This window comes from Dromiciops gliroides, chromosome 4 (assembly GCF_019393635.1).
Source record: "Dromiciops gliroides isolate mDroGli1 chromosome 4, mDroGli1.pri, whole genome shotgun sequence".
Taxonomy (NCBI): domain Eukaryota; kingdom Metazoa; phylum Chordata; class Mammalia; order Microbiotheria; family Microbiotheriidae; genus Dromiciops; species Dromiciops gliroides.
The window spans coordinates 161,251,455-161,265,012 of NC_057864.1; the positions used below are offsets into that span (position 1 = coordinate 161,251,455).

Genomic DNA, 13,558 nt, shown 5'->3' on the forward strand with positions numbered 1-13,558 from the left:
GAACTACTTGCTTCTCATTTACTAAGCTAATTATGCTCTTTCCCCCAAAAGTCACAGTAATAAGAGTTGCCTTCTCTTAACTTACATACATTCTCACTTGATCTTTGACAATTGGATTGTTCTTTTATGGACAAGGGGGCACAGGCACAGGGAAGGGATTATCTCATCCAATTGGCCCTGGACAAATACTGTAGGGTGACTGTTAATTTCTCTGGGGCTTTGGAAGCAGCCGGTTTTTATCTTGAAAGGTTTGGTTTTTGCCCTTGCCTTTGGAGAAGCTCCCAATTTGACAACTTGCTGTTAAGCCAAATCTTTGTCTTTTAGAAAAAGCAGTAACCTATACTCTTCCCAGGACTTCAGCCAGTTTGAGGAGAGAATAGATTTCAAACTCGTCTTTAAGAAGCTCACCTGTTTTTGGCACTTTCCTTTTCTGACCCTGGAAGTTAGAAAGGAATTTTAACTTCAATAAACATTCAAAATCTACTTTGTGCCAGTATGTGTCAGAAACAGAACTTTAATCCAGGTCTGACACTTTTTGACACCACATATGTACTTCTAGGTGCTAGAGATACAAAGACAAAAATGAAATAATCTGTTTCCAAGAAACTTAGATTTTGCTGGGTTGGGGGAATGACATACAGGGTAGTTGGGGGGGGGGGGTTCAGGAAAGGTCTCAAGTAGATGGTGTTTAGCTGAGCTTTGATGGAGCCCAAAGATTTAAAAGCTGAAAGACTGTTGCAGGTATGGAAGACATGACCTGTGCAAAGGGCAGGTACAGGTGAGTGTCACAGATGAAAAAGCCACGAGGTGAACAATTTGGCCAGATTGTAGAGAGCAAGGAGGGAAGTAACATGTAATAACTGATAAAGTAGATTAGAACCTCTTTGTGAAGGGCTTTAAATACTAGAATCAGGAAGAAAGCAGTTATTCCAAACCAGGAATTGTACAGGGCCCTTGGTCCACAAAGCTTAAAAACAGTTCCTGCTTTCTCACGTTATAATGAGAGAGAGAAGCATAGAAATAACTAGTACGTGTGAGATAAATACAAAGATGGAAGGTAATTGGGATAGACGGACAGAGAAAATCTACCTGTCTGATGAAATGATTTTGATCTGAGTCTGGAAGGAAGCCATGGGCAAACCCAAGAGGCAGCAGTGAAGATGGAGAGCATTACAGGCATGGAAGACAGTGTGAAGTGGGCAAGTATAGCTGCATCTTAACAGTGAATGGGGGTGGGGGGGCAGCTAGGTGGTGCAGTGCATAGAGCACCAGCCCTGGAGTCAGAAGGCCCTGAGTTCAAATTTGACCTCAGAAATTTAACACTAGCTGTGTGACCCTGGGCAAGTCACTTAACCCCCATTGCCCCGCAAAACAAAAAAGAGTGAATGAACACTGGCCCTGAAGTCAGGATGGCCTGAGTTCAAGTTCAACCTCAGGACAGCTGTGCGAACCTGGGCAAGTCACTTAACCCTGATTGCCTCACTGATGGCATAACATTGATTGCTGGGCTGTCAGAAAGGTGGGAGAACCAAAAAGCAGTGTTCTGAAGGTTTCTTCTGTGGCTCAGGTGAGTGAGTATACAGAAGGAAAGGAGATGGCCCTTCATGTTTTAAGGCCGGGTCACACAACTAGGTAGTGCCTGAGGTGAAATTTGAACTCAGTTCCAACTCCAGGGCTAGCTAGTTCATTATTTTACTGCACCACCTAGCCGCCTCAAATGCAGAGAAGTGAAGAGAATTTGGAGAGAGGTCCTCAAATCTGGCAATTTTGAAGGACAATTGTGGGGCGGGTTCATTTGAGGGATGATGAAAAAAGCCATATGGAAACAAGTGAAAAAAATGGAAGGGGGGCAGCTAGATGGCGCAGTGGATAGAGTACCGGCCCTGGAGTCAGGAGTACCTGAGTTCAAATCCGGCCTCAGACACTTAACACTAGCTGTGTGACCCTGGGCAAGTCATTTAACCCCAATTGCCTCACTTAAAAAAAAAAATGGAAGGAAGCAAGAAATGTAGAGTATTTCTTTCCTTTCTCCCCTTCCCACCACCCCTTTGGCTGCGAAAGGGAAGAAACACATGGGACCATAAAAGGATGATAAGTTAAATGAAAGAAATTTTTGAGTTTTTAAAACTCTATGGGTGCCGTGAGCCCTTTTGGCAGTGGTAAAACCGATGGACGTTTTCTCAGAATGTTTTTAAATGCGTAAAGTACAAAGAATTACAAAGGAAAACAATTATAGTGTAATATAGTTTCTATCTAATCCAGCTATCATTCACAGACGCAGGTTAAGAACCTTTGGTCTTGCAAGGGAGAATTAAAGGATGGAAATGAATGATTGCTGAGGCAATTAGCAAGAAAACGGGGCGGGGGACGGGGGTGGTCAGGATTAAGAGGGATTGGCTTTTATAAGTAAAAGTGGTGTGCTCATCAGAGATTGGCGTAAAGTAGAGAATAGTCAGTGTTTAAAAGAGGCCCCAGATAAAATTGAGCTGTTTATACTGTCCTTTCTTCTGGTTCTAATTCAACTGTTTACCCAGACGTTCCCGAAACTGGGGCGGGGAGGGATTTGAACTCAGAAGCCCCGGGTTCAAATTCTGTGCCTGCCGAGTAACCTCAGGGAAGTCAAGCCCTTCGGGCTTCAGTTTCCTATAAAAGAGCTGAGACTCGATGACCTTTCCCAAAAGATGGAGATTTTTTCCAACTCAGCAACCTACTATTAGATTTTATCTAATCGCTGGTCCGGTGCCCCACTTTCTGCAGCAGTTTCTATCCCCAGGGAGAAAGGGGGGGGGGTGGCCACGCCGAGGGGGCGGAGCCTCGTTTAGCCAAATTACCCGGCATCGGGCTAACTGGTTAGAGAATCTTCATTCAGGGGCAACTTGGCGGCTCAGTGGATAAAGCACGGCCCCTAGATTCAGGAGGACCTGAGCTCAAATCCGACCTCAGACAATTGACACCAGCTGTGCGACCCTGGGCAAGTCACATAACCCTCATTGCCCTGCAAAAGGGGGGCGGGGGAAGAAAAAGAAGAGAGAATCTTCATTCAGGAGGCGAATTCACATAGGAAGTTTTACGAGTCCGCCGACGTTATTAAGCCTCAGGTTCCCACTGTTATTTTCGGCGTGAGAGTTGTGGGCGGGGGTGGGGGTGGGATGAGGTGGGGAGGGTTGCGTAGGGGAACTCTTCCTGCGGTTTTTTCCCCAGTTTATACCTGGCTCCTCCCTCCCTCCTTCCGCGCGCCGAGGCCCCGCCCCTAGCCGCCCATTGGCTCTTGCGAACAGGGGCGTGGCCGGTGGTTGAGCGGGAGCCTGGGCCGCCATGAGGAGGCCTGGGGTCCGATGGGACGGTGGCTTGAGGCACTTCTTGGGGCTATCCCTGCCTCTGCCCCTGAAGCTCCTGCCGCTGCTGTTACTGAACCTGCTCGGATCCTGGGCCAACAAGCTCAACGTGCCGAAGGTGCTGCTGCCCTTCGGCCGAGAACCTGGCCGGGTGCCCTTCCTGCTGGAGGCCCAACGGGGCTGCTACACCTGGTGAGGGGCCCCAGCCCCTGGGATAGCCGACCTCCCCGCCCCTTCCTTTGGGCCTCTGGGGGAGGCCTCCGAGCGTGCGAGGGGCGCACCCCGAGCGTGGTCGCCCCACAAACGAACAGGGCACGTGTGGAATGGGGAAGGGAGGCGCCTTTCCCTCGTGCAGAAGCCACGGGCCTCTGCCCCCGTGAATGACCCATTGAGTCGAGGCCGAGATGAGTGCACCCCCTGCCTTTGGAAAAGGGGAAGGACACTTAGGGGAATGTAAGCCACCTCCCCTCTCCCCTACCCCAATCCTTGGTCTCCCAGTGTAGGAAAGGCCTACAGGACCACGTGGCTAGGAGTCACATGGGCTCTCCTAGTTTGGGGGGAGGGTAGGACCCATCTAGAAAATGAGCTTCATTAAGACCCCCCACCTGCCACCAAGAGTGAAAGGCATACAAGACCACGTGGCTAGGGGCCTCATGGGCTCTCCTAGAAAATGAAGCTCTTCACAATCACCACCCCTCAGCAGTGTGAAAGACCCATAATAAGGGCGAGAAGGGGACTGGCCTCTGGCAGGCTGGGGTGAGCTCTCAGCTTTTGGAAGAAAAGAGGCCCTTCCTGAAATGTGAGCACCCTTTCTCTCTCATTCCTTTTTTATATGAGAGGTCCCTTCTCAGAATCTCAGAAGAATTCTGGGATAGATATATAGACAGACTAAGCCCTATGGCTTAATGACTCTTGGGTTGACAGACCAAGGGTTCTTGACTTTTTAGCATATTAAGTGGTTAGATGACCCCTGTTCTGCACCTGAAGGCTCCCAGCTTTTATGAGGAGACATGAGTTTATGGGGAGGATTGATTTTTTACTTCAAAGATTTTTGGCAAAGAGATCTTTCCATTATAGTTTGTGTCCTTAGAAGATGAGAAGCACTCTTCATTACATGGGATACTTTATGAATTGGGAAAGGACTGGGTATTTTTTTCAGGGTAAAAGCAACTTTCCACTAGTTCATTCTTTCATACTCCAAGTTCTTTGTTCTGGCAGGCATTCTAGCCATCATGATGCTGTCACCGTTGAGCCTCTTTACGAAAACAGTACCTTGTGTTCCCAAAGAGCTATACTTATCGCTGAATCTACCCAACCAATACGCCTCAGCAGTGTTATTCTAGCTCGAGAAATAGGTAGGTTGAGATGAAACAAATTCAAATACAACTGGGATTTTATCATCCAGGGGCATTCACAGATGGTCAGTTCTGGTGTCCTAAAGTAAGACTGAGCAAAGCATTTTTTCAATTTAAGCCAGAGGTGCAGTATCCCCCTCTTACCTTGAGAGGTGGGAAGTATGGTTCAGAGCCAACCTGGTCATACTGACTGGGAGGATAACAAGGAAGAGTGGATGAGTCCAGCTCTGAACCCAGATCATTTCAACTTTGTTGAAATTTTTTCCTATCCTTCTCCTTTATTACTCCTGCTCTTTTTTTAAGCATTTCCCGACCTACGCTGGGTGCCATGGTTAGGGTCAGTGGTTGGCAATAGGAAATTCTTGGGTTCAAGTGAGAATTTTGGTGAAATGCCTAGTCCGAGGACCAGGAGATAATGTCAAAAGGGGACCAGTGGATTAGAAACATTTTGTTCGGGGCAGCTAGGTGGCACAGTGGATAGAGCACCGGCCCTGGAGTCAGGAGTACCTGAGTTCAAATCCGGCCTCAGACACTTAACACTAGCTGTGTGACCCTGGGCAAGTCACTTAACCCCAACTGCCTCACTAAAAAAAAAAAAAAATGTTTGTTCAACAAATATTTTTAAGTACTAGATACAAGGCTCTAGTAGGTGCTAAAGGCTGGAGATGATAGACAGCAATGGACAATGCCTTTCCTCGAGGTGTGTGCGCACGTGTGTTGGGACTATTATTACAAATAGACAGATGAGTGTGGTGCAAAGAAAATTCAGGAGAAAGTACTAAAACTGAGAAGATAAAGGAGATAGGGTGTGAGCTGAATCTTGAAGAAAGGCCACGATTTTGTAAGGCAGAGATGAGGAGGGAATGCATTCCAGGCATGAGTGATGGCTCATGCCATTTGGAGTCAGAAGATAGGGTGTCCTCTTTGACTGGTATGTAGAGTGTGTGTGTGAAGGGGAATAGTATGAGGTGAGGCTGACCCAGGCTGATGATTCTGGCTATATATATATATATATTTTTTTTTGGTGAGGCAATTGGGGTTAAGTGACTTGCCCAGGGTCCCACAGCTAGTAAGTGTCAAGCGTCTGAGGCCGGATTTGAACTCAGGTACTCCTGATTCCAGGGCCGGTGCTCTATCCACTGCCTAGCTGCCCCTGGCTATATATTTTTAAATGCTGAGGTTCCGAAACTCTTCCTTGGTGCATACCATTTTTAGTGACCCTGCCTAGAGCTGTAGAAATGTCTGAGCCTCACAGAACTGGATCTGCTGGTTGAATTGAAAAAAAATAAGCTATCACAATCTTGAAGCCAAATTGTAGAGATTTTTAAATGCTAGATTAAGGAGTTTGTATTTTATTCTGTAGGCAGTGCAGTGGCCTGGTCAGACCAGTGCCTTAGGAAAATTATTTTGGCAGCTTTGGGGAAGATAGATTGGAGGAAGGAAAGATTGAAAGCAAGGAGGCCAATTAAGAGGCAGGTGATAAGAGCCTGAACTAAATTGGCAGATATGAGTGGAGAGAATAATAATAATAATTACTATAATTATTTTATATTATTATATTTATATTATTATATTTATAATATTACTAGCATTTATATAGTGCTTTAAGGTTTGCAAAGTGGCTTTCATAGTTATTTCATTTGATCCTCACAACACAGTCCTGAGAAGTGTGTCTTTTTATTATTCTCACCCTCATTTTACAGATGAAGAACTAAGGCTGAGACATTAAATTACTTCCCCGAGATCACATAGTGTCTGAGGCATAGTGTCAGATCTTCCTCACTCCTTAGTATAGCCCTTTATTGGGGCAGCTAGGTGGTACAGTGGATAGAGCACCAACCCTGGATTCAGGAGGCCTCAGTCACTTCTGATCTTCCTTATGTTCTCTTCTGTGCATTATTTAAAATGTTTTCAGTCACCCTCTTCTTTGGGGAATTATTGCTGTCCCCCTAATTAAAAAACAAAAGAAAAAACCCTTATTAAAAATAGTCATACAAGGTGCAGCTAGGTGGCACAGTGGATAGAGCACCGGCCCTGGAGTCAGGAGTACCTGAGTTCAAATCCAGCCTCAGACACTTAACACTTACTAGCTGTGTGACCCTGGGCAAGTCACTTAACCCCAATTGCCTCACCAAAAAAAAAGTATAGCCCTCTATCTAGTCATTCAGTTAAGTAGCATTTATTAAATTCCTATTATGGGGGGCAGCTGGGTGGCACAGTGGATAGAGCACCAGCCCTGGAGTCAAGAGGACCTGAGTGCAAATCTGGCCTCAGACATTTGACGTGTACTAGCAGTATGACCCTGGCAAGTCACTTAACCCTCATTGCCTGCAAAATAAATAAATAAATGAATGAAAATAAAAAATTCCTATTATGTGCCAGGCTCTCTGTTAAGCACTGAGAATACAAAAAAGGGAATAAACAATCCCAACTCTTGAGGAGTTACAGTCTAATGGGGGAGACAACATGCAAACAACTGTGTACAAACAAGATTTTTTTCTAGTCGTTTTACAGTAGTGTCTGATCCTTCATGACCACCTTTTAGGGTTTTCTTGGCAGAGATACTGGGGTGGTTTGACACTATTTCACCAGCTTATTTTACAGATAAGAAAACTGAGGAAAACAGGGTTGAATGACTTGCCCAGGGTCACACAACTAGTAACTATCTGAGGCCAAATTTGAATGAAAAAAGATGAGTCTTCCTGATTCTAGGCCTGGCGCTCTAATCCACTGTACCACCTAGCTGCTCCTGCAAACAAGATATAGACACCATACATTGGAGGTAATCTGAGGGGGAGGGCACTTAGATTAAGGAAGAAAGGGAAAGGCTTCTTGTAAAAGGTGGGACTTTAGCAAAAACATAAAAAAAGGCAAGAAAGGAAGAGGCAGAAATGAGTGGGGAGAGTGTACCAGGCTGATGGGAAGGGGGGAGGGGTCAGCATATTGTGTGATAGGAACAGCCAGGAGTCCAATATCACTGCATTAGAGTACACAGAAGCAAGTAAGGTGTAAGAAGCCTATAAAGGCAGGAAGGATAGGTTATGGGCAGGTTATAAAGGGCATTGAAGTCAAACAGAATTTTATATTTGCTTCTAGAGATAATATGGAGCCACTGGAGTTTATTAAATAGTGGAGTTAAATCATCAGACCTGCATTTTAGGAAGATCACTTTGACAGATGAGTGGAGGTTGGATTTGAATTGGGAAGAGACTTCAGGCAGAGAGACCTATCAACAGGCTATTGCAATATTCTATGCATGAGGTGAAATAGGCTTATACTAGGGTGATTGCAATGTCAATTGAGAGAAATGAAGTATGTGAGAGATGTTATGAAGTTACAAACAACAGGACTTGACCATTTACTTGATATGAGGAAGGGTAGAGGTGAAAGAGTAAGGGGTTTTGAGGATGACAACTTATTTGTGAGCCTGGGTGACTGGGACAAGTGTTGGTACCCTCGACAGTAATAGGGAAGTGAGGAAAAAGGGAGGAGTTTTTTGGGTTTTGGTTTTATGAATGACAAACATTTTTATTTAAAGTTTTGAGTTCCAAATTTTTCCCTCCTTCCCTCTCTTCTTTGTCCCCTCCCTGAGGTGGTAAGAAATTAAGTTATACATGTGCAATTATGTAAAACATTGCTACATTAATCATTTTGTACAAGAAAACTTGAATAAAAGAAAATGAAAGAAAGTGAAAAATAACATACTTTAGTCTGTGTTCCATCAATATCAGTTCTTTCTTTGGAAGTGGATAGTATGTTTCATCAATAATCCTTTGGGATTGTCTTGGGTCATTGTATTGTTTGAAAATACTTAAGTCATTCACAGTTCTTCATTGAATAATATTGCTGTCACTGTGTACAACGTTCTCTTGGTTCTGCTCACTTCACTATACATCATTTCATACAAGTCTTTCCAGGCCTATCTGAAATCATCCTGCTTGTAATTTCTTATAGCACAGTAATATTCCATCACTGTCATGTACCACAGCTTGTTCAGCCATTCCCCAGTTGATGGTCATTCCTTTGTTTTTCCAATTCTTTTGGGGATGTCTTTGGGATATAAACCTAGCAGTGGTATTGTTGAATCAAAGGGTATGCACAGTTCTATAGCTCTTTGGGCATAGTTCAGAATTGCTCTCCAGAAAATGTTGGACCATTCACAACTCCACCAACAGTGAATTAGGGTCCCAGCTTTCCCATATCCCCTCCAACATTCAATATTTTCCTTTTTTGTTATATTTGCCGCTCTGATAGGTGAGATGATACCTCAGAGTTGTTTTAATTTGCATTTCTCTGATCAATAGAGATCTAGAGCATTTTCTCATATGACTATAGATTGCTTTGATTTCTTTGACTGAAAACTGCCTGTTCATATCCTTTGGCCATTTATCAATTGGGGAATGACTTGTTTTTTCATAAATTTGACTCAGTTCTCTATGTTTGAGAAATGAGGCCTTTATCAAAGATACTTGTTCCAAAAAATTCTTTCTCAGTTTTCTGCTTTAGAAGGGAAGGTTTTAAAGGAAAAACAATGAATTTTGTTTTGACAATAATTGCTAATAATAATAATAGTAATGATAGCTAGCTTTAATACAGTACCTACTATGTGCCAGGTACTATAGTAAGTGCTTTACAAATAACTCATTTAATCATCACAACAACTCTGTGAGGTAGGAGCTATTATTATCATCCCTGTTTTACAGTTTAAGAAACTAAGGCAAACAGGTTAAGTGAATTGCTCAAGGTTACATAGCTAGTAAGTGTCTAAGGCTAGATTTGAACTCTGGTCTTCTTGAATCCAGTCTTAGTGCTCTATCCTCTTTGCCACCTCCCTGCCCCCATGTTAAGTCTTAACTGAGTTTAAGATGTCTATAGGACATCCAGCTCAAGATTTCTAAAAGACAGTTGAAGATGTGAGATTGGAGATGGGGAGAGAGCTTAGGGTTGGACAAGTAGATCTGAGTCATTTGCATCAAGATAATTGAAACCTTGGAAGCTGATAAGATTGCTAAGTGAAATAGTACAGAGGGAGAAGCGAGCCTTGGCCTATCAATTGCTCTACCTAGTTGCCAAAAAACAAATAAACAAAACAAAAAAACAAAAAAACCCCTTTATACATGTTATCTTACTTGAGGAGAAAGAACTATGGAGGTAGGAACATGACTTGGCCACTGACTGGTTATGGAGGAAGAGAGAAGAGTCAAGGACAACTTTGAATCTGGATGACTAGGAGGAGAAAAGTCTGAAGGAGCATATTTAGCAAGAGAAGATGAGCTCTGAATGTTCCAGAGATTGGAGATGTGTCTCAGGCTGTGGACAATTAATTGGCACTGAAGTTCAGGAGTTAGCACCTAGGGCTGTCGCTCAAGCTTAGTGCAGAGGACATTTTTATTGAATTGAACAGGTAAGAGAGATGGGATACAGATTTGGGAGTCATGTTTGTAGAGGGGATACGTGACCACCTGGGAGCTGCTGAGATCTCTGAGGGAGAAAAAAGAGGGCCCAGAACAGAACCCTGAGTGCAGAAAATGAATGATGGGGGGCAACTAGGTGGTGCAGTGGGTAAAGTACCAGCCCTGGATCCAGGAGGACCTGAGTTCAAATCCGGCTCAGACATTTGACACTTACTAGCTGTGTGACCCTGGGCAAGTCACTTAACCCTCATTGTCCAACAAAGGGGAAAAAAATTAATTAAAAAAAAAAAAAGAATGATGACTTAACAAAGGAACCTGAAAAGGAGAATCAGGAGAGAGCAGGGTCACAACAAGAAACCGAAAGGGCAGAGAGAATGTCCAGGAGGATATGAGTTCCTTAAAAGCAGTTTCATTTTTGTCTTTGTGTCCCCAGTGTCTAGCGCAGTGCCTTTCACATCATTCTTTTGTTTTGTTTTGTTTTTGTTTTTTGCGGGGCAATGGGGGTTAAGTGACTTACCCAGGGTCACACAGCTAGTAAGTGTCAAGTGTCTGAGGCCAGATTTGAACTCAGGTCCTCCTGAATCCAGGGCCGGTGCTTTATCCACTGCACCACCTAGCTGCCCCCTCTTTCACATCATTCTTCACAAATACTTGAGGAATTGAATTGGAATAAGAACAAGGTTGTTAGAAGGATCAGAAGCTGTACAGAAGGACAAGGCCTTCTAAAAAGCCCTTGGAATGAGCAGTTAAGAGTCTTGGTAGTCCCAGGTGAGCAGTTTCCCTGGAGTGATGGGGGTCATAAAGCCAGCTGCAAAGAGCTCACAGGTTAGTGAGAGGGCACCTGGGTGGCACCATAGTACACAGAGCACTGGGCCTGGAGTCTCATCTTTCTGAGTTCAGATCCAACCTCAGACACCTGACACTTAACTAGCTGTGTGACCCTGGGCAAGTCACTTAACCCAGTTGCCTCACCAAAAAAATAAAAATAAATAAAAATAAATGCTTAATGCCCCAAAATGGTGCTAAAGCTTCTAATTTATAAGTAAACCCTAGCTAGTTTTCCCTACACTTGGAACAGGAATAAGGCGACTACACATTTAATTTTAAACTTCACAAATACTATTGTGCTATAAGAAATGATGAGCAGGTAGATTTCAGAAAAACTTGGAAAGACTAAGTGGACTAATGCTGAGTGAAGTGGGCACAACCAGGAGAACATTGTGACTGAGCTCTTCTCAGCAGTGCAATGATCCAACACAATTCCAAAGAACTCATGATGGAAAATGTTCTCCATATCCAGAAAAAAAGAACTGTGGATTCTGAATGCAGATTGAACACTACTGTTTCTACTTTTGTTTTTGTTTTTTGTTTTTTGAGGTTTTTCCCTTTTGTTCTGATGCTTCTTTCACAACACGACTAATACAGAAATGTTTGATATGATTGTACATATATAACCTATATCAGATTTTTTTCTGTCTTGGGGAGGGGGGAAGGGAGGGAGGGAGAAGAATTTGAAATTCAAAAGCATATGAAAACAAATGTTGAAAACTATATATGTAACTGGAAAATAATAAAATATTTTTATAATTTAAAAAACAACAAGGGCATGCTGTCTGTCAATAAGTGCAGCTTGCCTTCATTTATGCCAAAGACCCCAAACAAAAGGACAATACCCCTTGTATAGGTTTTGGGGAGTACAGAACAAAAAACAAAATAGGGTGGATGACATCATGGGATGGAGGACAACATGATTGGTTACAGAGCTGAGCTGCAGGGAATACCATGATTGGTTGGAAGTTTGGTAAGGGGGGGGGGGGCTAGCAACAACCCCTTCATGAGAGTCCAGGTGCAATATAACAAACCAGGCATCCTTAATCTCTCCCAAGGCCAATTAAATTCCTTGAGGCAAAAATAGATCAGTGATTAGCTAAAGGGTTGAATTTTTAAACTTAACCCATTACAGACAAGCTGAATCTCTGAACTAAGTTCAGAGATAAAGAACCATGACTTAAGCAGATACAGAACAAAAGCAATTAACTGTAAGTAGGATCAAAAAGAAAATGATATAGAATCAATTCAGTCTTCTTAGTACTAAACTCCTTGAGAAAAGAGAGGAAGGGATCTGGAGACTGATAAATCACAGGAAAAAGGATTTGGGCCAAATATTGTTGGGATTGGAAAGAACCTCCAGAGAAGGAAAGATTTCTGGGTAATTGTGGCAGAGGAAGAATTTGAAAGTGAAAGTGGGCTAAACATAGTGGTGCATGCCTATAATTCCTGCTACTGAAGAGGCTATGACTAGTGGATTGTTTAAGCTCAAGGAGTTCTGAGATGCAGTAGGGCTAAAGCCACTAAGGTGTCCACACTAAGTCTGGCATTGATGTGGTGAGCCTCCTGGAGCTGGAGGCCACTAGGCTGCCTACAGAGGGGCAGAATAGACCACACAAAGCTGTGCCAGTCAGCTGTGGGATCTGGCCTGTGAGTAGCTCCTACACCTAGAACCTGGGAGATTGGAAAGACAGAGAGACCCAGTTACCCCAAAAACGAAACAAAGAAAGTTGGAGTGAGAAGTAAAGAGTATGCCAGCTCTTCTTTCTGGCCTAGTTCATATAGGGGCATGAAAGAGAAGGCAGCCAAGGAAGTCGTATGAAAGTGATTGAGGATGAAAAGAAGTTTGTTAGAGTGAGATCTGAGTTATCACCTCTGTATACTCATTCATTCCAAGTTCCAGTCCCACATTTCTGCCTATTGACCCTTTTTGTATGGATGTTATTAGAGTATGTACTACTGTCATCTCAAACTCGGTATGATCAAAACTGAACTTAACTACTTCTGCAAACCAGTGCATCTTCTTGACTTCCTTATTCTTATCAGTGGTACTTCTTCCAATCACCCAGACTTAAAAACCTCAACATGATCTTTAATTGTTTCATATTCCTTTTAAGGAACCTGGTCAGTTGCCAAATTTTCTCAATTCTACCTCTGTGCTGCCTCCTCTTTATAGACCTTCCTTTTATTTCCATGGTGCTACTCTAATTTAGGCCCTTGCTGATGAGAACCATAGAATCTTATCGTTGAAATGTACTTAATCAGTTATCTAGACAACCCTCTTACATAAGTAAGGAACCCCCCCTCTGTAACATTCCTCACATGTGGTCCTCAAGCCTTAGTTTAAACTACAGAAGAAGATGCTCACGATATAATGGAAGGATCGCCAGGATTTGTAGTCAGACGACCTGAGTCTGTGACCAAGTAGTACTTTACTACCTCCTTGGGCAAATCAGTTAACCTCTCTAAACTGAGTTTTTCTTATCTATAAAATGGACAGGTCGGGCTAAATGATTTTGAAGGCCCATCCATTTCTAAATCTTTTGATCCTTTAATGGGGAACTCAGTACCCCACAAGATAGCTCCATTCATTTTCAAACACCTTAATCATCTGCAGGCTCTTTCT

The 13,558-nt window shown here is 43.3% G+C and overlaps 1 protein-coding gene across 1 annotated transcript in view; it reads left to right on the top strand.

Annotated features, from left to right (window-relative positions):
- Positions 1 to 3,315: 3,315 nt before the first annotated feature.
- NUP210L (nucleoporin 210 like) overlaps positions 3,316 to 13,558 on the top strand; it is a 138,394-nt gene continuing 128,151 nt past the window's right edge. Inside the window, exons 1-2 of the mRNA XM_044005441.1 lie at positions 3,316 to 3,527; positions 4,554 to 4,690. Of these exons, the coding sequence (XP_043861376.1) occupies positions 3,316 to 3,527; positions 4,554 to 4,690 (349 nt within the window). The remainder of the gene's footprint in view (positions 3,528 to 4,553; positions 4,691 to 13,558) is intronic.